Source organism: Hyperoodon ampullatus (genome assembly GCF_949752795.1).
Source record: "Hyperoodon ampullatus genome assembly, chromosome: 10".
Taxonomy (NCBI): domain Eukaryota; kingdom Metazoa; phylum Chordata; class Mammalia; order Artiodactyla; family Ziphiidae; genus Hyperoodon; species Hyperoodon ampullatus.
This window is the reverse complement of record NC_136923.1, coordinates 42,733,433-42,759,864: the sequence shown is the minus strand read 5'-3', so window position 1 is coordinate 42,759,864 and position 26,432 is coordinate 42,733,433. Positions and strand designations below refer to the sequence as shown.

At 46.0% G+C, this 26,432-nt stretch overlaps 1 protein-coding gene across 1 annotated transcript in view; it reads left to right on the top strand.

Moving 5' to 3' along the window:
• The window catches only part of LARS2 (leucyl-tRNA synthetase 2, mitochondrial), a gene marked incomplete at its 5' end in the record, with an annotated part of 168,528 nt that extends 142,510 nt beyond the window's left edge, over positions 1–26,018 (top strand). The window contains 7 exon segments of the mRNA XM_079712817.1: positions 3,958–4,058; positions 6,475–6,657; positions 8,179–8,348; positions 10,078–10,155; positions 11,053–11,164; positions 21,845–21,972; positions 25,695–26,018. Coding sequence (XP_079568943.1) covers positions 3,958–4,058; positions 6,475–6,657; positions 8,179–8,348; positions 10,078–10,155; positions 11,053–11,164; positions 21,845–21,972; positions 25,695–25,874 — 952 coding nt within the window. The 3' untranslated portion in view covers positions 25,875–26,018.
• Between the last annotated feature and the right edge of the window lie 414 nt (positions 26,019–26,432).

Here is a 26,432-nt window from a genome sequence, read left to right as displayed (position 1 = left end):
TGGAGTTGGGGTCAAGATTCCAGCAGGTTGCAATTCTGTCCATTCCCAGAAGGGGGCAGCATTGTGCCACTTGATAACCTGCAAGGCTGGAGAACAAGCTCCTTGTTTCTGACCCCGCCCCTTTTGGAGGCTTAATGCTACTGATTTTTTTTTTTTTTTTTTTTTTTTTTGCGGTACGAGGGCCTCTCACTGTTGTGGCCTCTCCCGTTGCGGAGCACAGGCTCCGGACGCGCAGGCTCAGCAGCCATGGCTCACGGGCCCAGCCGCTCCGCGGCGTGTGGGATCCTCCCGGACCGGGGCACGAACCCGTGTCCCCTGCATCGGCAGGCGGACTCTCAACCACTGCGCCACCAGGGAAGCCCTTTGCTACTGATTTTGATCATCCTACTGGTCTTTATCTTTGGGATCCAGATTATTCCCTCCCTACTTCCATCCCAAAGGCATCTTTTTTCTTTCTCTTGAGAGTGACCAAAGCCATGTACTCAAAGTGAGAAAAGAGAGTAAAAACCTCAAAAACTGGTACAGGGACACTAGAGCCTAAGAGGGTAACAGCAAATTCATCCTCCTGCCACTGAGCACAGCAGGGACAAGGTCGCAGTCTGTCTCTTTTGTGTTAGGCAGCAGCCTGTAAAATTATTTGAGGAAGATTCTTGAAAGATAAGCTAGTGCTCAAAAACGTGCAACCTGGGCGTGTGAGAAATCAGCCCCGTCGAGCCACTGATGGCCAGTGAAGGCACCACTGGGGGTTGGGGAGGCATCCCTTCTGTGTAGAACACTTGTGCAGTTTGCTTTGTAACCAGTCTCTTCATCTGCCCAGTGAAACGTAGCCATACGATTTTCTCCTGTTTTAAAACTGTGCTGTATTGTTTCTGTAATGAGGTTAAAATCCAGGTGCCACCTCACATTGGATGGAAGGCAAAGATGGCTTCAGGAGCTGGCAGCCCCAGACATCCCGTGTCTTCCTCCTTCCATCCCGCCATCCGTCTGTTCATTCTCATTTGTTCATCCATCCATCCATGTTTTGAACATGTTTAAAGAGCCTGTTGTCTGTTGAGTACAGTGCTAAGCGCTGGGGATAGAGGGAAGGACAAGAGAATGCTCCTTGCCACGGTGGGGGTAGGGCGGGGGGCGGACGAGTATTTGTGTTGTAATCACAGTGCAACCTGGTCATGCTCTTCACAGCAGGGTGTGCTGGACGTGGCAGAGCACAAAGGAGGGTTCGGAGCTGCGTGAAGGGGACTGTGTGCAGGGTACAGGGACAGCCACCAGAGAAGGGGATGCCTGAGCTCAGTGTGTAAAGGTTGGGTCCAGGTTTCCTCAGGAACCCAGGCTGAGGTGGGCATTCCTGCTGAATCCTAGGAAGCACGGCACATTCTGGGAATGACCAAGTGTCCCTGTGACCTTTGTGAGGAGCAGGGGCATTTAGATGTGAGAGGAGAGGCCAGGAAGGTAGATGGGGCTGATGGTAGAGAGAACTGCATGCTTGGTCTGTGGGTACAATTCCCTGAGCTTCCTGAGGAAAATGCAGATCTGGGTCCTCGGGCATCAAAACCCCAACCTACCCTGGATATGGCTCATGTGGCCCGAGGACACAAGGTTCCCGCAGTGTCTATGCCAGTGTTCCTGAGAAACAGGGACCCCAGACACCATTGCTCCCCCTTCAAGGTGCTTCTGTATTAAAATGCATCATGAGATCCAAGTGCATTATATTTTAAAATCATTTTTAATATCTTTCATCACTCACATTTTCTGGGAATCTTGCTGGGATGTGGCACAAAAAGATGTCATTCTGCCAATGGTGACATTGCTGGTGGAATTTCTTGGAGGTGGAAGGAAGGCGGTTTTATGACTCAAAAGAGCTTATTATTAAGATAGATCTTAGAACCGGAACAATGGGGTGACTATTTTTATGCGTATGCACATGTGAAATTTCTTCCAAATTAACATGGTACCATGCTGGATGGGCCCTGTGACACTGAATAATTTGACTGAGGCTTAAAAAATACGTGTTACATTTCCATTTGATGTCAAATATATGGGTCTTTTCCACGTTGGAAAATACCCCCCCACACACACACATACCACCAAACTCACACATGCACATACGCATACATACACACACTCATAACAAGATTTTAAAATACAAAGGCCAGGAGTCCTTTTTTTCTAGCTGACCTTCATCTTTTTCCCAGTCAGCCTCTTTGTTCCACTCTGTCCCTCTGAATCCACTAGAAAGTTTCCTTTAAACTGCCTCTGTCCACACAGCTGATGTAACAGGGGCTGCACAGTGTACAAATCAGAGGCCTGTCCAGAGACCTTACCCTGTATCAGGGTTCATCTACATGAGCCTCGAGTGTGAAATGAGATCCTGTTAAATTAACAAAGACAGTGCCCTCTACCTCCATCACTGAGCTAGGTTTGTGGTCAGTTTGGCCTCTTTGAGGTTATTGGGTTTTTGAGCCTCTAAATAAAAGCCATTCCATGTAAGTGAGCTTGAAGCACCCGAGGGTTTGTACATCAATAGGCTTGTCATGCTGGGGGTAATGTTGGCGGAGAACATCAATCTGTCCCCTCATTCAGACATTCCTACCTGCTGCTTTGTAAGAGTGAAATACAGGCACATGCTCTCAGCAGAGGTTTCCACAAATACTTTGAGTTTGGAATAGCTCTTGCTCACATGCTTCAAAACTGGGTAACAATTTCAAATCTGAAACAAAGTAATTTCAGTAGGAGGGTCAACCCCTTCTTGTCCTCTTAAGAGAAAATATCTATAGTTCATTATTCAGCCAGTAAAGGTGCGACTAAAACAGCTTTTTTTTTTTTTTTGCGGTACTCGTGCCTCTCACTGCTGCGGTCCCTCCCATTGCGGAGCACAGGCTCTGGACGCACAGGCTCAGCGGCCATGGCTTACGGGCCCAGCCGCCCCGCAGCATGTGGGATCTTCCCGGACCGGGGCACGAACCTGTGTCCCCTGCATCGGCAGGCAGACTCTCAACCACTGTGCCACCAGGGAAGCCCTAAAACAGCTTTTTAAAAAATAGGCACTATTAAAAAAAAATAGGCACTATAAATAAATTGTAATCCACCCATATGTGAAATGCTCGATAGATGTTTAAAAAATGAAATAGATCTGGGGAATTCCCTGGCTGTCCACTGGTTAGGACTCTGTGCTTTCACTGCTGGGGCCCCGGTTTCAATTCCTGGTTGTGGAACTAAGATCCTGAAAGCCTCTTGGAGCAGCCAAAAAAAAAAAGGAAATAGATCTGTATGGACTGATAGTAACTGCCTCATCAGAGGGGAATAGGCCTGGGACGGCGGGGGCAGGGGTGTTTGAATTTGAACAAAAAGGGCATATTCATATATAATTTGTATGATTTAAAATTTTTAAAAAGAATGTAAGCAGGCACTGTATAAAAGTTAAGGAAAGAGTAATCTTCATGAGCAAAACCCCAACGTAAACCTGTCTGTGTCCTCCTGAGCCCTTCATTACTCCGGGCTCAGCATAACTGACATTTGTACAGACCTTTAAAATTTACAAGTATCTTCATGCAGTCATTTCTTTTAATTCTCCCAACAACCCTTTGAGGCAGGTTTTTAAAATCCCCATTTTACAGAGGAGCAGACTGATGCTCAGAGTAAGTGACTTGCCTTGGCTCATAAAGGTCTTTGAGAAGCAGAACAGAGATTCAGATCCAGGCCTTCCAGATGTGAGGCCTGGTGTTCTTTCCACTTTGCCACATTGGAAAGTAGTTAATTTCTTCTCATTTGACTTAATTTCCTTATCACTTATTTGTAAGGAGCCATTTGTTCAAGTTGGATTTACAAGTGGCATTGGTCAGCCTGTTTTCACACAGGGCAGTTATCTCTACTCATCAGCTGGTAAGGTTTGTACTGCTGTTTTCTGGATGCTTTGAATCCCTGCCCCACCAGTTTTCTTTGTCTGTTATCTTTCCTCAGAGAGCCTTTTCATAAACTGCTGGTCCAAGGCCTTGTCAAGGGGCAGACATTCCGCCTACCATCTGGACAGTATCTACAGCGAGAGGAAGTAGATCTCACAGGTAAGAATGGCCCATCTAGTCCCATCCAGGTGCTCACAGAAAACCAAGCAGGTGAACGCTGCCAGGCCCTGGCTGGGCAGGAATCCAGGAGAGTGACCCTTTAGCCTCATGGTCTCAAAGCCTCAGCTGGCTCTGGGCTGGCGCCCTCTGAGGCTGAGGCTGGCTGCCCCTCAGCCCCATCCCATCCAGCTCAAGTGTCAGTTCAGTTTCTGGAAGTGTTTTCTTTTGTATATAACATGGAGTCAACTCTGGCATCACCTCCTGTCCTAGCGTGTGTTTGACAGCCCATCTCAGGGACAGAGCCCCCAGACCCAAGAGACATTCTTGTAAGACTGGGGCATTCTCGGCACATCTCCCCACGTGGTCTGGAGGGGCATTTCAGAACGTCAGGGGCCACCAGTCTACTTGGGCCCCCTGGTGGAATTCCTCCCCCGACCCCCTGGACTTCCCCTTCTCCCAGCTTTCCCGAGCCTTTTCCTTCCACCCTGTGTTTTCACTCATCCTCAAAGATCTCTAGGTGGCATGATGAAGGTGTATCATGTGCACCCAGCATATAAATAAATGACATGTCAGCAAATTGGGAGGTGGCTGTGAGAAACTCTGGCCATTAAATTTAGAATAACTCATGCTTAGTGGATGAAATTTGGTAAACCCAAATTAGGTAAACCCAACCCTTAGATGGTAGGCAGGCTCCCAAGCCAAACACTAGAGAGAAGGTTTAGGTGGAAGCAGGCAATGGGATTACCTGGTTAAAGCAGTAATTCCTCAGGGTTTGGAAGGGTCACCATGGTCCTTGGGAGAAAAAGAAGCTGGAGAAACAGAAATTGGCAGTGTTTCTCCAACACTTGCCAGAGGGAAAGGAGCTAAAAGGGAAAGGAGCTAAATGCAGTGCAGTTTGTGCAGTGTACAAAGGCAACTGGCTGAGGGGGTGAACAGGGCCCGAGATCCAGCCACTCATCCAACTATACACCTCAGGGCCACATCTGCCAAGAGAGGGCACCTTTTTCTAACTTCTCAACTTCTCTGCCCAGAAAGATGCCTTTTTCCTAATTTTCACAACAGTGTTATAAAGGCTTACTGCAGCCTGGACAGGGGGTGTGGGGTAGAGGGGGCAGTGGTTCCCTGATCCTCACCACAGCTTGGATAAAACATCTTCCAGGACTTTAGTCTCCCTTTGCTCTGATGTCACGGGGTCAAGCATTGTTGTGAACATCTTTTCCCTTCCCACGCAGACTTTCCCCCAGGGGGAGAATATGGATGTGGATCAGCAAGGGCAGGCATCTGTCTACTTAGTGGGTGTGGCTCTCATGAAATATGGAGTTGGCTTGTAGGTATATACGCTGGTTCCTTGGGGAGTGAGTTTGGTTGCTGTTAAAGGGAATATTTAGCTGGAAGGAACAGAAATCCACGCAAAGGCAGGTTTCGCACAGGGATGTAGGGACATCGCCCAAACCCAGCTGCAGGAAGTACAACATGTAGGAAGCTTCCGGGCCACTCCTCTCTCCTCCGTCTTTCTTGAGCCTCCAGTTCCTCTCCCTGCTCCTCTCTGTTCTTCTGCCATGTTCTCCTTCCTCCGCCAGGCTTGGAGTCTGCTCTCCCTAATTTCAGTTTACAGAGTGACCTTTGGCAGCCGTAGAGCCACGTCTTGCCGCAGCTCCTTAGGACCTTCTGGTTCTAGTGCCCAACAACACTGAGACAGAGTTTCTGTCTCTTAGTTCCAGTTCCTGAGAAGGAGGCTTAGCCTTCTCAGATGTCCTTCCTGGTCCCAGCCACTGGAGCTTGGCAGCAAGGTCACCTCCTCCAAACATGGCCATGGAAGGCCTCCTCCATCAGCACCGTCTGGACCGATGGTGTGTGGGTGGAGAGGAGACAAAGAACAGGGCTGCACAATGGGACACCGCGTTTACTGTGAGCCCAGCAAGCTAACTCCACGCGTGGGCCTCGGTGCTGCGAGATCGTGTTCTGGTGACTTCAACACGGACGGGGGACCTAGCCCCCAGGTGAAGTGACCCCTCAAGTGCTTTGCTGCTCCGAGATCCTGACTGGTCATCTGCCAGTTTCCAAAGGAGACCCTGAATCCATAAAGAGAAGAGTATTATGCGAGTCTTCCTTATCCTTTTTCACTTTCCTTTTTGTATATAAGTAATTTACTTTTTTAAAAAAAGGGAAATTACTTTGTGTTGTTTTGTGATTGAGAAAAAGGAAGATTTGTCATGGGAGGTGGGCCTCATTTATTTGAAAACAAAAACATTTTTATGACGTCTAGAGGGAGAGAACGAGTCATGTTAAATGAATTAGTGGAGTTCTTTAAATTGACACTTATAATTGCTCACCCAGTATTTTCTTATTGAATATACTGTCACAGAACCAATTCGGCACCACACATCCCCTACTGATGCAATTTTCTGGTGTCTAGGTTCTGTTCCTGTTCATGCAAACACGAGGGAGAAGTTAGAGGTGACTTGGGAGAAGATGAGCAAATCCAAGCACAATGGCGTGGACCCCGAGGCCGTCGTGGAGCGGTACGGCATTGACACCACCCGGCTCTACATCCTTTTCGCCGCCCCTCCTGAGAAGGATATCTTGTGGGATGTAAAGAGTAAGTCACCTTCCTCTTCCCAGCCTGCCTCCTCCGTGATCCGCCTCGGTGCTGAAGAAATTCAAGGAAGGAAATGTCTTTGCTGAGTCAATAGTAGGGTTCTAGGAATCACCTCTGTGAGGCAAGTAGCAATTTGCCCAACATCCTGTGCCATTCCTAGGCCAGTTTTCTCAGATGTAATGAGCCTCAAACCTTTGGGGGAGCTCGCTGTGACTGCAGACTCCCAGTCCTCACCACAGCCCTGCTGACCCCGTCCCCAGGGCAGGGCCCCAGAGCCTGCCTTCAATGAGTCTGTGGCGTTCTCATGCAGGTTCTACGAGAATCCCACTTTGAAAACGTTTCCTGGGTCTAACCTGAAAGGTTTTTTCTAGAATGGTGTCATTGCCTCTCACCAGTCCAGAAAACCCCGCATGGGGCCTGGTCCTGATGTTACCTGTGACCTCTTCAGTCACTCACAGTAGCCTTCAGAGGCCCCCGCAGGGGAGATTCATCCCTCCAAAGTTGTTTAGACCTAAAATGGTGTGAGGTAAAATAATCTCAGGTATCTGGATATCCTAGAATAAGCTGTCCAACAGTAATCAGTAATTCAGTTTTCCTTCATGTGGTCTTATCCAAGTGTTATGGGAAAAAGAAATCAGGTGCCTGAAATCACTGTTCAGTTCAACACACCATTTCTAGTGAGAAGTGTGGTCTGGAGCAGTGGTCACAGATGCCAGTCCTGGAGCTAGAATCCCTGGGGACACTCAGGCCCAGGTTCTGGCTCCCCAGCCCTCCCTGTGGGACCAGCTCCAGGAATCTGTCTCTAACAAGCCTTCCAAAAGATCCTGCTGTGCATCCAGGCTTGAGAATGTCTAGTCCAGTGGCTAAAGTGTAAAAGACCTGAACTGGCCCTAATTTGGTTAGCCGTGTGACCCAGGGCCACCAGGTGAAGCTGTTCAACTTCTCCAGATCAGATGAACAGCTGATTTGATGAACACCTGAAATATGTGATACACACAGATCTGGCGAGGGCAGGGGTTGTGTTAAAACACCTCAGGCTGTGCAGCACTGCAGCTCAGAGTGCGGTCTGTGGACCACTGCCCCCTCTGCATGTTACCTGTCCACGTGAGATGGGGCACCTGCACCAGTGTAAGTCAACCCTGTCTCCAAGCACACTGTTAGTTCTGAGGACACTGTTGTCACAGCAAGCTTTCTTAACCAAGGAGGCAGTGCCCTGATGCACATCCTGGCCCAAGCTTCTAAGCTCGTTGTGGGCCAGTGACAGTTGGTGGAAACGCTTTGTGTAGCCCTGCCGTCCTGTACTCTGAATATCTGGGGCTCTAAGAAATGATAGAGTCAGTCCTGGTCTGAGTTCCCGGACACTGGAAGCCAGGAAGGACCCTTCTCCGTGCCCTTGGAGAGATCCACCGGGCACAATGAAGTGTCTTTTCATTCACAGGTGCTTTGTCACTTAGATGTAACCAAACCAATCATTCTCACATGTCTCTCTTTCTCTCTCTGTTTCACTGACATTACACTCAGCCGACGCTCTCCTTGGGGTGCTGAGATGGCAGCAGCGTCTCTGGTCCTTGGCAACTCGATTTATCGAGGCCAGGGTTTCTGGGAAGGTTCCCAGTCCTCAGCTGTTGAGTAACCAGGAGAAAGCCGAGGGCAGGAAGCTGTGGGAGTACAAGAACTCCATCATCTCTCAGGTCAGAAACCTTCCAGGAGACACTGGTTGATTCTGTAACTGAGCCCATGTGATCTGTGTGGCTCACCCTGCCTTGGGGTGGGCACTCTGGGTCTTCCTCCTTTCTTATTATGGTGGCCCACTTGCCTTGATTAATTGATCTTACTGCTTTGGGTATTTCACCAAGGTGAAGCAACAGTGCAAACATTGTCATGAACAGAGATGGTCTCAGGAAATGGCTCCCACTAATGGTGCCTCCCACTTATCCATCCCAGATCTCAAGAAGCTGCCCACTTTCCATGTTTCCATATTTAACACATCCAGGTAGAGAACCAAATTTAATATCATACTGATGACACACTGTGTATGTTATAAAGACAGAAACAGAATTTTAGAGTTGAAAGGGGCTTGAAAAGACTCTCTTCTTTAGCCTCCTCGTCATCCCGTCTGTGGGCAGAGCTGAGACACAGAGAGGTTAAATGTCTTATGAAAGTCACACAACCAGTGAGGAACTGAGCAGAGAGTTCCCTGATACTCAGAATAGGGAGTATTTTCCCACTCAGGTACTTTGTTACACAGTGTTCACGTGAGTTATTGTGGGTTAAATTTTACACGTAAAATAAATGTTCACTTTATCTTCTTAGAGAATAGTATATTATTGTCTAAATCATTTTAAAAGATTCTTCATTGATAGCATCCCTTTAAATTGTTCATCCAGAAGTCTGTTATAACACCATGACATTCACCTTTTTTAAGAACTTTGTGAAAAAATGTCATATATCTTTGAAAGAAGGCCCTTAGGAAATCTGAAGCCATTTTTTAATGGGTACCAGATACCCCAAATTCTCCTTAGGCTGACTTTTTTTGTTTTAAGTTGTGCTGATTCAAACTTAGAAAGTTAGCCAAGGTCACTTCACTGGACTCTGGCAACTGATTACATTGAAGGAGCAGGGCTTTTCCTCTGGTTTGTATAACCTGCGGTGGCCCTGGGTCCAGCATGGTCTCATTTATTGACACTTCTTCAGCTTTATTTTCATCCTCTCTACTATAGTGTAGAGAAACAGAGCTCGCGGAATTGAACTTAGTGATCTGAGAGATGCGTGAATGATCGTTTTCATACCCCATATTTTCTCTTTGGATTTGGCAAATTCTTCTCTTCTGGCAGATAATGGAATTGGGTTACTTCAACAAGTTGGAAACTCTTGACATCTTAAGGATGTGTTATTTTTCTATATCTTTGCCCATGGTCAAAATTGAAAAGCACACCAACAGGAAAAAGCTGACAAATCATATTTGTATTCTTGTGTTGACTCTGTATTTGAAAATGTAAAACTAACCTTATCCCATATACCAATAATCTTCACTGTGAATTGAAGTCATGTAACCACGGAGAGGTGACATCCTTTACCCCATCTCCTGTTTACTATTGTTTTGATGTTTGCTCATCAAATGGGTCCTGCCTCCTTTTCAGGTAATGATCAGTGTTTTCTTAGGCACCTACTACGGGAACCAACATTGTCTCAAATATGGGGGAAGAGTAACAGTCTTGAGTGGTGGAAACAACATTGACTTTGATTTTAAAAATCTTTGTGCTGACGAAACATTAAAGTGACTATTTGAGATAGTGAATACATTTATAAATATCTTTTATTGCATGCATTTAGTTTCACATTTTTTGGATAATTTAGTATTTTTATGAAAAGCTTAAAGGAAGTTTGAACAAAGTGAATAATTCAACTTTTTACCAATAGGTGACTGCACATTTCACAGAGGACTTCTCACTGAATTCTGCGATTTCTCAACTGATGGGACTCAGCAGTGCCCTCTTGGTAAGTGGCCCATCTGTGCTCATTTGCTGGTAACCGAGGAGGGAGCGTGGCTTCCAGTCACGTGGTGAGGTGGCCTGCAGCTCCTTGAGGGCAGAGACTATGCCTTTCTGGACGTTTTATCTCTGAAGTCTGGTGTATAGTAGGTGCCCCGTAAAGTGAATGGGTGTGACTGAGTTAACTGATTAGCCACACCTCAGGAAGACACTGAGTGTTTGCAGGAACTGTCGAAGAATGGGGAACCCTGAGCTCCCTGAGGGGCGCAAGAGGACCCCTGTCCTGGAGGTTCCACATTGCAGAACCTTTGAGCAAGTCTCTGTATTTCCCACTGGTTCTGTGCACGCAGGAAACATAGCTGAGTGGTTAAGAATTAGGACCGACCTGGATTCTAATCTGGTCTCCATCTTTTGGTTAACCGTGTACACGGGGACAGATGACTCTCCCTCTCTAACCCTTAGCTGCTTTATCTGTCAAATGGGGTAACAATACTGCCCTCAAAGGGTAGTAAAAACCAAATGAGTTAGCATCAGACCACGGGCATGTTTAAATGCTCAGTCAACAGTAATATATCTGCTCGGGAATTCCCTGGCGGTCCAGTGGTTAGGGCTCTGCTCTTCCATTGCAGGGGGCATGGGTTTGATCCCTGGTCCGGGAAACTAAAATCCTGCAAGCCGCGCAGCACTGCCAAAAAGGCAAATCGTAATATATCTGCTGTTGCTGCTCCAGCTATTTTTAATACTATGATTAAATGGGGAAAGTTCTTTGCAAAAATGATGTTGAAGAGGGTTTTTTCCTGCCTGTTTGTGTCTCTGGATTTCACATACATTCATGGCCTTTCTTACCCAGTCTTATCTTGTACACCTCAGTGTTCTTACATTGCTGTTCTTTTCTGTTCCTCAGCAAGCTTCTCAGAGAGTTGTTCTCCACAGCCCTGAGTTTGAGGATGCTCTCTGCGCCCTGATGGTGATGGCTGCTCCCATGGCCCCTCACATAACCTCGGAGCTCTGGGCAGGTAGGTGGGGAGGCCTTGCTTGACCAGTTACTACTGACCAGCATGTGCTCCAGCCTCTTGTTGAGCATTATTCAGGACCCATATGTCCTCAGCTGTGGGTCCAGCGTTTGGCATCTGCACTTGGGACCCCTCTGTAGAAATGGGAATGAAGTGAGAAGGTGCTATGCAGGAGGACTTGATGGTTATTCTGGGCCCCGTTCTCCAGACCTTGTGTTCAGAGGTCTCCTGTGACTTCTGCGGATGTTTCAAAGGAGCTTGCAGAAGCCACGCAGCCTAGGGATGCTGTGTTTACATCATGCTTTTATCTGGGGCCCTCTGAGAAGAAGCATTCATTTCTTTTTCATAATTGTTTTAGCTCTTCTCACCTGTTTATTCTTCTCAGTAGAACTCTGGCATAGTTCTGTTAAGTTCTCCCAAAATCTCCTTGAGATTTTGATTGAGACTTGGTTAAACCTAGAATTAACTTGGGAAAGTTTCACATTTTTACTGCATCTAGGCTTCCATCCCAAAACATGATCTGTCTCTCCATTCATTCAAGACTTCCCTCATGCCTGGGCAAGTTTTGTAATTTTCTTCATGTAGGTCCCACACATTTCTTAAGATTATTCTCAAGTATTATATCTTGCCACGTTTCATTTTATTTTTGTTATTGTGACTGGAATCTTTTTTCTTTAATAATTTTTGACTGGTAATGTCTGGCATATAATTTTTAATATTAATTTACTTCCTTATTTTCTAACCAGATTCCCTACCAATCTCTCCTCCTTCATTTAAGGGGTAGAATCCTCTTGGATTTTCCAGGAGTCTATGATCAGCAAATAAGGTTAAGTTTTCTCCTTTCTGATAGTAATGCCCTTGTGTCTGTTTACTTTCTTTAATATACTGCTTAGAAAACTGTATGTGATGTTAAAGAATACTGGCAACCGCCAATCTTGTTTCATTTCCAGATTTAAATGGAACACTTACCTGTTAGGTATGGTGTTGGCTGTTGGTTTAGAGTAGATATTCCCTGTCATGTTAAAGAAGCAGCCTTCTAACCTTGTTTACCAGAACTCATCTTAGGAATTGGGAGGTAAGTTTTACTTAACATCCATTCTTCAATTGTTGAGGTGTTGTATCCTTTGCTTTTAATTTTCCCCTTTGCCCTGTTGTCATGACCTATGTCCAATTAATTGATTGCCTAATAGCCTATTGTGGGATAAATTTACCTTAACCATGGGGTAGTAAGCTTTTAACATACTGTTAAATTCTATTTGCTAGTGTTTTATTTAGAATTTTGCAATTATACGCCTAAGAGACACCAGTTTTTTCTCAGTATGCATTGTCAGGTTTGGGAATAAGGGTTTTGCTGACTTCACCAAGTGAATTGAGTTGCTTCTGTGCTTTAGAACAGACTCTACAGGACAAGACGTTCACCCATTCTTTGCTGAATAGCCAGAATGCCTTAAAGGGTGGGTGGTATTAGGCCCTGCCAGGCTACTGCCATATCATATTAGATTATGTAGCCTTTCATTATCTCCTTAGGCAGGAAACATGCCTCTTTCATTTAGCTTTGGTGATCACATTAAGTCTTTTAAATGGCACACTGTTAATTCTTTCCTAGTCTTCCCTTCTTTTAAAACAAAACTTATCTAATTTATAATAAACGTGTTTACTCTGACCCTAGAATATACAGATCTCTCCCTTTTATCGTCCTTTTTTGTCCCACATTATCTGTCTGCCTCCTTCATTTCATTTCTCCCAGGAGGGACTGATATAAATGGGGTTTTCAGAAACTCCCTCCTTGCATTGCCCCTCCAGTCTCTGTGTTTTAGGGCCAGGATTTGGGGGGGTGGCAGAGAGGATCTGCTGTCTCCAGGGTCCTGTCCCTGCCCAGCAGGTCTTACCAGACAGGTGTACACTGTGGTGTTACCCTGTTAGTCTGTCCTTCAATTGTGTGACAAGATCTCCAGCAGGACATACACTAAAGCAGTATGGTAGAAACTGGCCCATTTCAAACTTTGCTCCATGTTTTTTTCCACACACAATACCAGTGGGCTTTTGTGAGCTGTGTTATAATAAGGAGTGGGTCTAGACTGAGTGTTAGTTTTGCTAGCATGTCTCATTCAGCCATTCAGTAAACATTCACTGAGAATGTATTTTGTGCCTGGCTCTGTTCTAGGCATTGGTGGGAAAGCTGGGGAGGGCATTCTGAGCAGCAGGCATAGCAGTCTGTGTTCATTCACTTGAGGAGATCTTCCCTCAAGCTTTACAAATTCATGGCAACTAATTTTCTTTTTTAATTCAAAGAAACAATGGGAAACCTTTGTCTCCTGGCTCTGCACATATGTATGTATGTGGCTCCTCTGAATGAGCATCGGGGGCTGTAGCACAGTCAAGTGAGGAGTCCTACACACCAGGCATATCACCCTGGTCATTAACTCACAGACAGGTCTTTGTCAGGTGCCTTCTGGAGAGAATGGGGCCACGACCCCTTCCTGCCTCTCCCAGCAGCAGATAAGGGGAGTGTCACAAGGTGTTGAAAGTCCTTTGCAAACAGAAGTGCTATGTTGTGAGGGTCATTATTGTCATCCCACACTGTCAGTCACTCTTGTCTCAAGGCTTTGGGACAGTTTTTACACACATTTGGTTTATTCTAAAAAACATAGCTTTCATATAACTTCTGGTTTCATTCCTGCATCTTTGAAAGATAACCTCACAATGAATATAATGGAAATGTGGTCAGTGAGGGTGGGATGTTCAGAAATTACCATTTCTCAGAGTTCTCCAGAGAAGCAGGTTTTCATAAAAGAGATCCTCCCTCAAGGGCAGCAGAATTGACATCTGTCTTCTCGGGGGGCAATTTGGGGTCCATGGGCAAAATGGCCATCATGGCTCTGGATAAAAGGAAACCTTTAGAGAAGCCTGAAGTACTTCTCTATCAATCACTTAAAGAATCAGTGGAGACCCAAGAAACAGAACCAGTGTCTTGGCAGTGTGCACACTTCAACAGGATGAGGAAATCTTTTTTTCCTTCCTGAAACTTTGGATCTGAGAAGGTCAATAGACCACATCTGAATTTACAAACTTATCTTTTGTTTACCACCATAGAATACTGTCCTATCTATGAGGGTGTTAGGGAAATTTTGCATATTTGGAGTTACTGATACTGTTTCCACACAAAGGACACAAGGTTTCCTTTGTTGGTGGATAGTAAAAAAGCAGAAAATCACCAAACAGGGAGCTCCTTGGTGGTACTCTGGTTAAAGGTATCATTTTATCATCATCAAAAATGACCTTTCTAAGAATATACCAGCAATACAAGTGAGCTGGTTTTATCTTATATGCAGAATAAGGGCAACTGCCTCAGGTCCCACTCTTGGGCAGTTGGTGGGGGGAACTACAGCAGCTACGCAGGTATAAAGCAGGGGAGGAGCCTGACAGCAGCTAAAATACTCTAACATGCACTCTCTCACCAAAGCTCCATCAGGAGGCTTGTTGTCTGTCTGTAAGATCCATCCTCCCCCAAGTTGTTCTCCAATCTACTGGCTGCCACCACCAACTGGGTTCAGATAATACAGACTATCCCTTGGTAAATGCTTTTGGCAGTTTTAGGCATGAGTAAGTGTGCCTCCTCAGGATGACCCTCCTCCTCCCCCTCTCCACAAGGAAATCACTCTAATGCACAGTGCCCAAGTTTCATTTCCATAGTCTTTTTCTTCATCCTTAGAGGGCACATTTTTTTTGGAAAAAAAAAAAAAGATCAGGGTTTGGCTGGGCATCTAGTCCAGTATTTAGCTCAAAATGATATTCCAACAGTATTCAGGTGCACATAAATTCATCTCAATTCAGTTCAGACTCAAATTCACTGTTGGTATTAGTCATCATATTACTAATCACAGTCTTTTACTGAGCCTTGCTCAGGGTTTGTTAGGAAGCACCTGTCTATGCCTTTTTCCAGAGGCTCAATTCTGCACCTTCCTTGGAAGGGTCACATCCTTGCCAAAACTCCATCGTGGATGGTGGAACAATTTAGCTTGTGCATGCCCCCGCAAGAAATACGTAGCTAATGATAAGAATGTACGGTGTCAAACTGGAGAGGGACAAAATGGTTCTAGTGACAGAATTATCTCTATCAGAGAGAAAAACTCTTCAGTGGGATTTTTTTCACAGTCTCCCGTTCAGTGCTCTGAGGAGTTGCCTTGCACACGTCCATTATTACTCTGCTCAGTCACACCCTAGGACAGCTCTAGCCCTCATTACTCATTTGTAATAATAATAATACCTTGCATTTAATGTACTGCTTATCATATGTATGATATGTCCTATAACATTTATGATATTTATTTACATTTAATTATAATTTAATGTATGTATTTTATAATGTACTGCTTTATCATATATGTATATATAGTACGTTAAATTCACGATAATTTGATACCTATCTGTGAAGTAAATAACCCAGCAGCCTTGAGTTACTCAAATCTTGTACATTCTCAGAAGGGCCTACTTGTATGACTAGCCTTTGGCTGGCTCCTAGGAACTGAGGTCTTAGAATGTTCCCTGTGCTACTAACTGATTAGGGCACTGTGCATGCTTGAGGTCTTGAACCACATTATAACAGCTTGTGTGGATAGTTTGTGTAAAAAATGTGATTTATAGTGAACACCTGCTTTCCTTCTGGGGGGTCTGAAGTTTCAGTAACTGCAGTCAGCACTGCAGTTACCCCAATGAAAACCCTGGACTCTCAGGCTCAAGCAAACTTCCCTGGAAGAAAACATTTTGCATGTGTTTCTGCAGTTCATTGCTGGGGGATTTAGTATGTCCTGTGTGACTCCACTGGGAGAGGACTCTTGGAAGCTTATACCTGGTATCCTCCAGCTTCTGCCTGATGTATCTTTTTCCTTTATTGATCCTGCTTTTTATCCCTTTGCTGTAATAGACTATAGCCTGACTATAAAAAAAAATGACCTTTCTAACAGGCAGCAGCTTGGATGGATCTCAAGGGGATTATGGTGAGTGAAAAAAAGCCAATCTCAAAAGGCTATATACTCTATGATCCCATTTATAACATTCTTGAAAAAACAAAATTATAGAGATGAAGAACACATTAGTGGTTGCCAAGGGTAGGGTTAGGGACTGGGCAGAAGGGATGGTGACCATAAAAGGGGAAAGGGAGCCTTGTGGTGACGGAACAGTTCTGTCTCTTGAGTGCAGTGGTGGTTGTATGAAGCCACACGCGTACACGTTAGTGCTTATAAAACTGGTGAAAGGGCCTCCCTGGTGGCGCAGTGGTTGAGAGTCCGCCTGCCGATGCAGGGGATACGGGTTCGTGCCCCGGTCTGGGAGGATCCCATATGCCGCGGAGCGGCTGGGCCCGTGAGCCATGGCTGCTGAGCCTGCGCATCCGGAGCCTGTGCTCCGCAACGGGAGAGGCCACAACAGTGAGAGGCCCGCATACCACAAAAAAAAAAAAAAAAAAAAAAAAAAAAAAAAAAAAAAAAAAAAAAAACTGGTGAAATCTGAATGAGCTCTTTGGATTGTACCAATGTCCATTTCCTGGTTTTGATATTGTGCTGTAGTTATGCCAGATGTTACCACTGGGGGAGGCTGGGGGAGAGGTCACAGGACCTCCTGTACGTTTCTTTGCAATCTCCTATGAATCTATAATTATTTCAATTTTTTGTTTGTTTGTTTGTTTTAAATTACCTTTCTAAACCCACAAGTCCTGAGTGTTGAGATTCTGGTTCTGGAATGTCATAGACGATGAGAGAGGAAGGAAGGGAAGAAGCAATTTATTTCTTGTTGTGAAGGGTTTTAATAGACACACACACACACACACACACACACACACACAACTGACCAGATGCAGCCGTTCATCCCACTAGTGTGTGAGGCTCCCGTGTCTCCTGCATCGCTCTGCAGAGCAGCGTGAAGGAGCTCGTGGTGACGGGATGGGTCTGCCCTAAGTGCCCAAGGAGCGCTGCTCCTCGAGGGTGACCTCGCAGCTATACAAGCCCAGCTTCCAGAAAAGTGCATAGAGCCAGCTGCAGAAAATAGCTCCACCCTCCAGTGTACCTCTCTGGGCTTCTTAAAGCAAAAGCAAAACCTAGATTTTTCATTGAAAAGTACATCTATACGCATATTGTAAAACCTTCAGTTCTTACAAAGGGTGTGTCCTAAGTTCCCTCCCATCCTCACCCCTACACTCAGTTGCTCTCCCCAGGCACCTCCACTGCCAGTTGGATAGTTGATTTGACAGAACTCCATGCATGTATGTGAAATGTTTCTCTCTTACCATATGGAGTGTATAGAGTCATTCTGTATCAACACTTACAGGCTGACCCTGTTTTTTTTTAACAGCTATATGGTGTCCTACCCAGTGAATATATTCCATAGGTTATTAAACAGTCATCCACTGATGGGCATTTGAGTCATTTCTCCTCTTTTTCTGTTTTTTTTGTGCTGCTTTGAGATGAGCCTCTTGTCTAAAATACAAGTTATTTAAAATGTGGTGATAAGATCTCCATTTCTGTTTCTCTGGCCATTTTTACAGTTTCAACAGTGATTTATCTATCTTGGTTTTTGCCTCCGGCTTCTACCTCTTGTCATCTCCAAGTCTTCCATCAGTACTTTAATTGTGAGGGTCACAGCAAGGTGACCCTTTGCCTCTCTTAAGTTTCTGAAGTAACTCTAATCTTGAAGTATAGTCTACCACCATAAACCCATTTTTCTTTGTAAAAATGGTGGTAAAATATTGTAGCTATATTGTTTTGCCGTATGTATATGCTGTATTCATTAATTTCAACAAAACTGTAAATCTTGGGAATTCCCTGGCAGACCAGCAGTTAGGATTCCACGCTTTCCCTGCCAAGGGTGCAGGTTCAATCCCTGGTTGGGGAACTAAGATCACACAAGCCACACTGTGCAGCCAAAAAACAACAACAGCAACAACAACTGCATATCTACAAATAATCTAGAAGTGTGGGATGCTAAGGTACTTGTAAGGGACAGTAAGACATCTGCTGATGTTCGATGGTTTTATACATGAATGTGTATGCTGTGTCAGTGTTGTTATTTCAAAACAATGTCAACAGAACCCTTTCTGTGGGTAAAGGCTAATGTGAAGTAGCATCACTTCCTGTCCACTTCCTTGGAAGTGCCAGGGCTGGACGAGGCATGATGGGGATGAGACACCACAGGGTCCCCAGGTTCTCCCCTGTGTGTATATGAGGATGGGGGTGGGCTGGAGACAGGCCTGCCATCCACGGGCAGCATGACCACCCGGCACACACTCCGGGTGCCGTGGTGGCGTGGCGACCTCGCCAGCTCTCAGAGCGGGAGAGGAGGCTTGTTTCAGTTATTTCACGGGAAGGTCAGCAACAACAGCTCTCCAGAGGAGGGGCAGGAAGGGGGTGGGCTGAGGGCGACAGCTGGCCCTGCGTGGTGGCCTTGTGTGCCAGGGCCTTGCCACTTCCCAGCCTGTGTTCAGACTTTCTCCACATGCTTCCCAAAGGCCAGCTCTTGACCTAACCTGTGTCACGTAAAGAAACAATTGTATTTGCCATGCAAATATTAGGTATTTTTACTACCCTAAAAAGAGCAGGAAGGCAAAACACTCCGTAGAACTGGGGGTAGTAAGTTTCTTTTCCTCCCTGCTGAGCAGGATGGCCCCACTCCCATCTATATGGAATCGCTGGCGGGGCCCCAGGCCGCTATAAATAAGCATCCTGATTGCTCCAGGAAGGCTGGACTTCCTCATTTTTTTTAAAGTGGAATTTGTAACAGCTTCTGCCCAGAACATTTGTGTCCAATGTCCTTTCATCTCCCAGGCATCCTGTACAACTGCCATGCGGAGATTTTGGAATGCTTCCCACTGCAGCTGGGTCACAGGACAAGGCATGCTGGCCCAGCCAGCTAAAATAAAGAAGTAATTATCTTCCTTCTGTGACCTCTGTCTTGCGATATGAGTCTTAATAGGATCCCTTCTGAGGAACAAGCAGGAAGCTCCTTTCTGCTTCTGCCAAAAGGCACATCTGTTAGAAATGGAGTAGGTTCCTTAGAAGCATGGGAACCCCAGGACACAGGGGCCAGATGGGCCCCAGGAATACATCTTTTATGCTACTTGATTCTCAGACCCTGATGGGCCTTCCCTTCCCTCAGGTTGACTAGCAGCACAGGGTTACAATAGGAGTGACAGATAGTAAAACATGGGAAGCTACAACAAATCTGTGATGCCTGCACAAGAACCAAGACAGAGGTCAACAGAACAAAATGGACCAGTGCTATTCAGAGTGGTCCGTAGACCTGAGGCTGGTCTAGGAACTGTCTCTAGGACAAGATAAGGAGCTTAGTAGGTACATCACCTGTGTCACTAAGCACATATTCGTGTAAGACTGACCACTTTTTTGGTAGCAAGAATTTCTCAATGAAGGAAGCAGTGTGTTGATTCATATTCTGGCCTGTTCTTCAGCTCATCACAGACAGGCATTTTGAGTATCTTTGTAGTGAATAGTTCTGAAACCATCCCTAATATAATATATTGTAAAAGACAAATCACAAACCAGTAGGGAAGAGAAGGTTTATTCAACAGATTGGATTTGGAGAATTGACCAAGTATTTTTTAAGAATGTTTTTTCACATTATATGCAAAATAAATATGGATAGATCAATTATGGATAAATGGGCAAGAAAATGAAACCTAAAAAGAAACCAGAAGAAAAATCTTGAACTGATGTTTTAGCATGGGAAAACTGTTTTTAAATATCTTTTCTAATTACAAAAGTAATACGTATTCCTTGTAGAAAATCTATAAAAAAGTTTTTTGAAATTTATGTTTATTCTTATAGTTCTAGTTATTCCATTTCACTCTGTATAATATTCTGTTGAATAAATAGCTCACAATTTATTTATCTAGTCCCCTACTAATGGACATATGGGCTGTTTGAAGTTTTAATTATTTTTACTATTAAAAAAATGTCAACAATGCTTCAGTGAATGCTCTTGTAGCTGTCTTCTTCCTAATACTACTAAAGGCCTAGATAGAGGCAGTACATGAGAATTCCATTGTTTCACTTCCTCACCAGCATTGGTATTGTTTCAGTGGTGGTTTTTCATCATCATCAATAAATTTGTTTTTAATAGAAAGATCACCTATACTTCTGCCTCCCAGGGTTAATGCCTGCTGCTATTCTGATGTATTTCCTTCTAAATTTTTATCTGTTTATTTAAATATTTACTAAACCTGTGGCCATACTATATATACTATTGTGTGTCATCCTTTTCCATGAAATTGATTATTAGTTTAAAATGTAGGAAAAAAGAGAATCCAAAACTATATCTACAGCATGATCCTGGTGGTAGTTCGGTTTCATTTTGTGGAGTTGGTTTGTACATACAAGTATTCATTAAATACATTACATTAGTATCTTTCAAAATAAAAAGTTTAAAAGATGCTATCCATGTGAACATGATTTTCGTCTTTGTTTTTAGACTTTCTACAAATTTTCTGCAAGGAGCATGCATTACTTTTGTCATCAAAGAAAATAAAATAAAACATTGTCATTCACAGCCCAGTGTTCGGGACTGGCATTGTTGGGATTCATTCCCTCTGTCCCAGACTTGGCCTCAGACCATCCCCTCAGCTATGGGCCCGTCCCTCAAATGCATCTGTTGGTCTCAAGGCTAATAATAAGGGGGAGGTATGCAAGGGCCACCCCACCTCCACCAGCCCTGGAAAAGCCATTCGCAACGTGAGGGCTGTGCATCTGCCACAGCACCGCCCCCAGCGTGGGCACACGAGCCACATGCACTTGCCCGCTTGCCCAGGGCTTGCCTCTGGGAGGACCAGGGAGGCAGCGGGGATACCACCCAACAATTGCCCAGGGATCTGTTTTCTGCTCTGTGTATTTCCTGCCCATCTGGGGGCATCTTTTGTACTCATGAGATCAACAGAGGCTTGGAAATCAAACTTTCCCTGCTAAGAAGCCCCTGGTTGAAGTCCCAAAGCACTGACAGTTGGCCCTGAGCAGCTCTGGATGGTGAGCCTCCTCTGCTTTGGGAGCTGCAGCGTGAAGCACTCTGGGAAGAGAGACTGGAGAGGGTTTCATTCCTCCCTGCTTCCTCGGGTTTGACCCACCCTGACCCAAGGACAGCTCTTTCCAATTTGGTAATGGCGGGAGCCCCTCCCGAGAAGAAGTTTAGTGGAAAGGTTGAGTGCCCTCTGAGTAGGTCCAGAAGGAGCGCCCCGCTGTTCTCAGCACATTGGCTCTGCTGATTATGAGTAAAAGCACTCTCAGGCCACAAGTATTCATGGGCGAGAAAGGAAGCAAATGCAACTCATTACTTTGGGATCCACTCTCAGGAGCACAAAGGATTCCTTCACCAGCAGGACTGCAGAGAGACCGAGTAAAATCAGCAGCCTTGCTTTTGCAAATTCACTTGAGAACAGTGTGTCCGTCCATCGTTATGGCTCTGGGTGTCGTTTGAAAAAAAAAAGAAAAAGAAAGCTACCTATAAACTGGGATGATGAGCCAGGCTGAAGGAAGTAGGGGGCACTTGGTAGGCTGTGGAAAGCCATGGTGTGGCCTCCTGGGGCCTCAGATGGCTCCAAGCCAGGCTGTGTCAGGGCAAACGCTTTATTAGTGCTCCCAAGGGCCTCGTATGTGCTCAGTGACTCACATCTGTGCCTTGGCGTTGCAGGCCTGGCGCTGGTGCCAAGGAAGCTGTGTACTCACTATGCCTGGGACACCAGTGTGCTGCTTCAAGCCTGGCCAGCTGTGGACCCGCAGTTCCTCCAGCCGCCCGATGTCGTACAGATGGTGGTTCTGGTGAGTGTCTCCTGCAGCCCCCCAGGGCCAAGGCGAACCGGCCACACATACACGGATGGGTTTGGAAGTTTCTCGCCAGGCCTTTCTAGCCCACCCAGCTCTCCGCCCAACCCTCCAGCCTGTCTTCCTTTGCCAGCACCTTCAGTTTTGAAGTTACCACATACCAAAAGCTTGTGAGCATAAAACTTGTGGCCAGAAAGTGGAAAGCATCAACCTGTCCTGCATTATAGGTTCTAATTGTCTTCCTTTCCAACTGTGTTTTAATCTCTCTAAGTTTCATTCAGCTGCTCTGGGCTCTTGGAGGGGGCAGGGTGATGGTGAGGAGGTGGGCAAGGAACACCTCGCTCTGCAAAATATATTTCAGAAAGGCTACATGAAATTTATTTTTTGGTAAATTGCATCATTTTAAATACATAAAAGTAGTTGATTATAGTTTATAGAGCAAATAACTCTCCTATAGTTTTCCTTATGTAATTTTTATGTATTTAATTTGTTTAATCTGAGACCCATTATGAGGACTATCTCTTAAATATGCTGATGTGGCTGAAGAGGGAAAGAAAACAAGGGGTGAACCTTTTAGTCTGAACCACACGTGGGCCAGCTAACTTACATCCCAAGTTTAATTTAACTCTCACCACCCTAAAAGGTAGGCATAGCTGTTCCCATTTTTTTCAGCTGAGGACACAGGCTCAGAGAAGCTCGTCACCTTGCCCACGTTTATTTGTTTATTCCTCAGTCATTATCAAGTTACCTATGCTATCAATACATCAGGCAGAGTGCTAGGCTCTGGGGACATAAACCGAAATGCAAAAAACAGGGTCCCTGCCCTCATGGAGCTTAAAGCCTGGTGGGAAAGATAGGGGAAAAGAAGAAGGAAAGAGAAAAATAAACAATATAATTGCAAACTATGGAAAGTACCACAAAATAATCACCCAGGGGCTGAACAGGAGCCGGGCCTGCCAGGCCCCACCTGCTTCGTCTGCAAACCCTGGGCCCTACGGGCAGATCCATGCTGGGAAAGACAGTTTCCCCCAGGACACTGGCTCCTTCACAGATGCTCTGTCTCCATACCACCTCCCCGACACTTAGTTCCTCGCTGCCTCCAATTGGCACCCCCACCCCCATGGAGGGGAGGAGGAGGGCTGCCCTGCTAGGCTTCTTCCCAAAATCCTCAAAACCGAAACAGCCTGTGGCACAGAGAGGCGATTTCTTTAACTTGAATAATATTTCTAAGAAATAACTATCTGTGTACCCCTAAGAACTCGTCCTCAGCGCAACTGAGAAATGCCAACCTGAGACACTGAAGTTTTAATCTGTGAGAATGTCTTTCCATTTTAAATTACCACTGAAGAAAAGAAATTTAGTTTTGATAATTGGTAAAATAATTTTAGATTATCATTGAAATAAAAATCCAAGATTTAAAATGTGTGGAGGACTCCCTGCAAGCACACCCAACTCAAGAACCTCTGGGTTGGGGCACTGTGCCATGTGGCAGGACTTCTGTCAAGGTCTGTGTTCTGTCTCCACGTGATCTCACTTGGTGCCATGGCCAGAAATAGAAGTTGCAACACAGAACAGTGTAACTCGGTGTAATTCAGTTCAGCCGTGCCCGTGTGCTCTGAGCCCAGAGGCACTACATCGTCTTCTTGGAGCCCAGCACCCAGGAGGGACAGTCTGGGGAGGTACATGCATTGTCATGCACACCGAGAGTTTGTGTAACCTCCAGGTTAAGATGTAAGAGCTTGGGGGTTGGACCATCTCAGTTTTGCAAAATACTTAATTTCTCTAAGCCTGTTTCCTCAGTTAGAAAACACAGGGCCTGCCTTAGCTGGTTGTTGAAAGAATTAGATGGGATAATGCCAGGAGGTACTTAGCTTGCTTCTGGGCACACTAATGACAAAAGCCACTAACACGCAGTGAGTACCGACTAAGAGGCAGGGACTGCCCTTAGAACTTTCCAGATACTAACTAATTAACCCTGCACAACAGCCCTGTGAAGCAGACCCCGCTGTTTTCCCCATTTCACAGACGAGGCAGATACGTGCCTAACCCCATCTTACAAGTGAGGAAACAGTGGCTTAATAACTCACTCAGTAAATATTAACTGCTGCTAGCATCAGTATCGCTGCCTCTGGCAGTTGGGGCATTGGAGGAGGCATCCGAGGAAGGGGATGTGGACCTTGGCTTTGAAAGAGGAGCAGCATTTCCCTAGTGGAGAAAGGAGCAAAGGTGGGGGAAGTCCTCACTGGACCGTGAGCCATGGACGGGGTGGAACAGAGGCAGAGGCAAGGCAGCACTGGAGAGAAGGCCAGACTCCATCCCGAGAGGTTGGGGGCTGGCAGGGAAGAGAGAGGGTCCATGGGGTCATACCGTCTCCACCACTTGCTGGAAAGGGGCCTTGGGTAAGTGGCTTCACCTCCTATCCCTTAGCTTTGCCCTCTGTGAATCGGGGATGGAACGGCTGTGACCTACCTCACAGGCTTGTGGTGGGGATAAACAGGTTCACTCAGGTGGATTGTGGAGCACAGTGCCTGGCACAGAGTGAGAGCTCAGACAACGTGAGCTTTTATTGTCATTAGCCATAGCAGGGCTCCTGTCAGTGAGTAGTGGTGGATGGGACGGGTGGATAGTGCTCGTGGCCAGGGGCCCTCCAGGCAGCTGTTGGAAAAGTCCAAGAGAACAATGCAGAGGCCCGGACTAAGGCTGAGCGATGAAGTGGAGGTGGCAAAGCTGGAGGGGCGGAAGCTTGCAAGGCCACCAAATGGGGACTGGGAGACCTTTCTAAAGTCAAGCAGCCGCTCTTTGAGGTGATGTCTTACTTGTCTCCCACCCAGTGATCTAGGCTAATGCAGCCCATAAAAATGCCACTAAATTCTACAGAAATCTGAAAAGATGAGGTGGGTGATTAAGGGATCCTGGATAATGTGCTTGGGTTGAAACTTCAGAAGTTATTCCTGGTAACTTTTCATAACACAGTGACTTTATTTTCCAAGTTAAAAACAGGAGCATTTGGGAAAAAAACGTAAGCATTCTTACAGGAGCGATGGGATGGAGGATTTGAAGCACGGCTGTTCAGAGGCTATTTGGGTCATGTGTCGCTTTCCTCGGTGGAAGTATCAGTTCATATTTGATGTGAAGTTTTTCCTTATGAAACTAATATTCAGTGAATACCACTACGGCTAGAACCCTACTGGCCCATTTTAGGCAAGAGTTGTGTGTGATGTGGGTCCAGCTTCCAGGTGGTCAAACTTGAGCACCCCCTTCTGGAGCCAATCATCAGGGAGGGAGGTTGCCTACACGCCCCAGAAATTAGTCCACATGAGATCTAGGTAAATCCTCGGTGACACCCCCTGTAGCCAGATCTGAACTTGATTTGAGCTTCAGTAACACAATAATCCCTCTACCCCCGATACAGCCTAAGCCATCTCATACTGAGGATTTTTGACATAGTTTCCACCACAGCTGTGACGGGGCAGCACTCAGGAAATACAAGGTGGCGCCCTCTCCCTCTCCTTATCCAAAGTGTTCAAGCGTTAATCCTACCCATCTAAGTGCACTTTGTTCTTCCAGGAAGCTGGGTGCTGCCTTTTCTTTCTCTTTTCCCGTACTCCCTCCCCACACAGAGGCAGCAGTACCCTTGAGGGGCAGTGGGTATTGAAGTCTGGCTGCCTGCCACTCTCAGGACTTTCCTCATTGTTTGTCTCGGCTTTTCACCTTCTCAGATCAACAACAAAGCCTGCGGCAAAATCCCTGTGCCCCAACAAGTTGCCCAGGACCAGGACAAAGTCCACGAACTGGTTCTCCAAAGTGAACTGGGTGTCAGGCTCTTACAGGGGCGAAGCATCAAGAAGGCCTTCCTCTCCCCGCGAACCGCCCTCATCAACTTCCTGGTGCAGGAGTGACTGCAGGGATGCTGCGGCTACCACGAGGGCTTGAGACACCTCCTCCAGGTCTGGGATGAAGGAAGGAGTCTGGGGCCCAGGGGCAGGAAAAAGCCAAATGTCTTTTTTATATATATACATAAATTTTATTTATTTATTTATTTATTTATGGCTGTGTTGGGTCTTCGTTGCAGTACACGGGCTTCTCTTGTTGTAGAGCACGGGCTCTAGGCGTGCAGGCTTCAGTAGTTGTGGCATGTGGGCTCAGTAGTTGTGCCTTGCGGGCTCTAGAACACAGGCTCAGTAGTTCTGGTGCACGGGCTTAGTTGCTCCGCGGAATGTGGGAATCTTCCCGGACCAGGGCTCAAACCCGTGTCCCCTGCATTGGCAGGCAGATTCTTAACCACTGCACCACCAAGCCCCAAGCCCAATGTCTTGAATGTCTGCCTTTGTACTCTGCCGGGCTGGCATCAACAGGGTGCCTCTGAGGTGTGGTCTGGTGCAGGGGTGAAGGTGGGTGGAGGCAGAGGAGAAATATGAGTGAAGCGGGGTGGGGACCCAGTACCTTCCTCCACCACT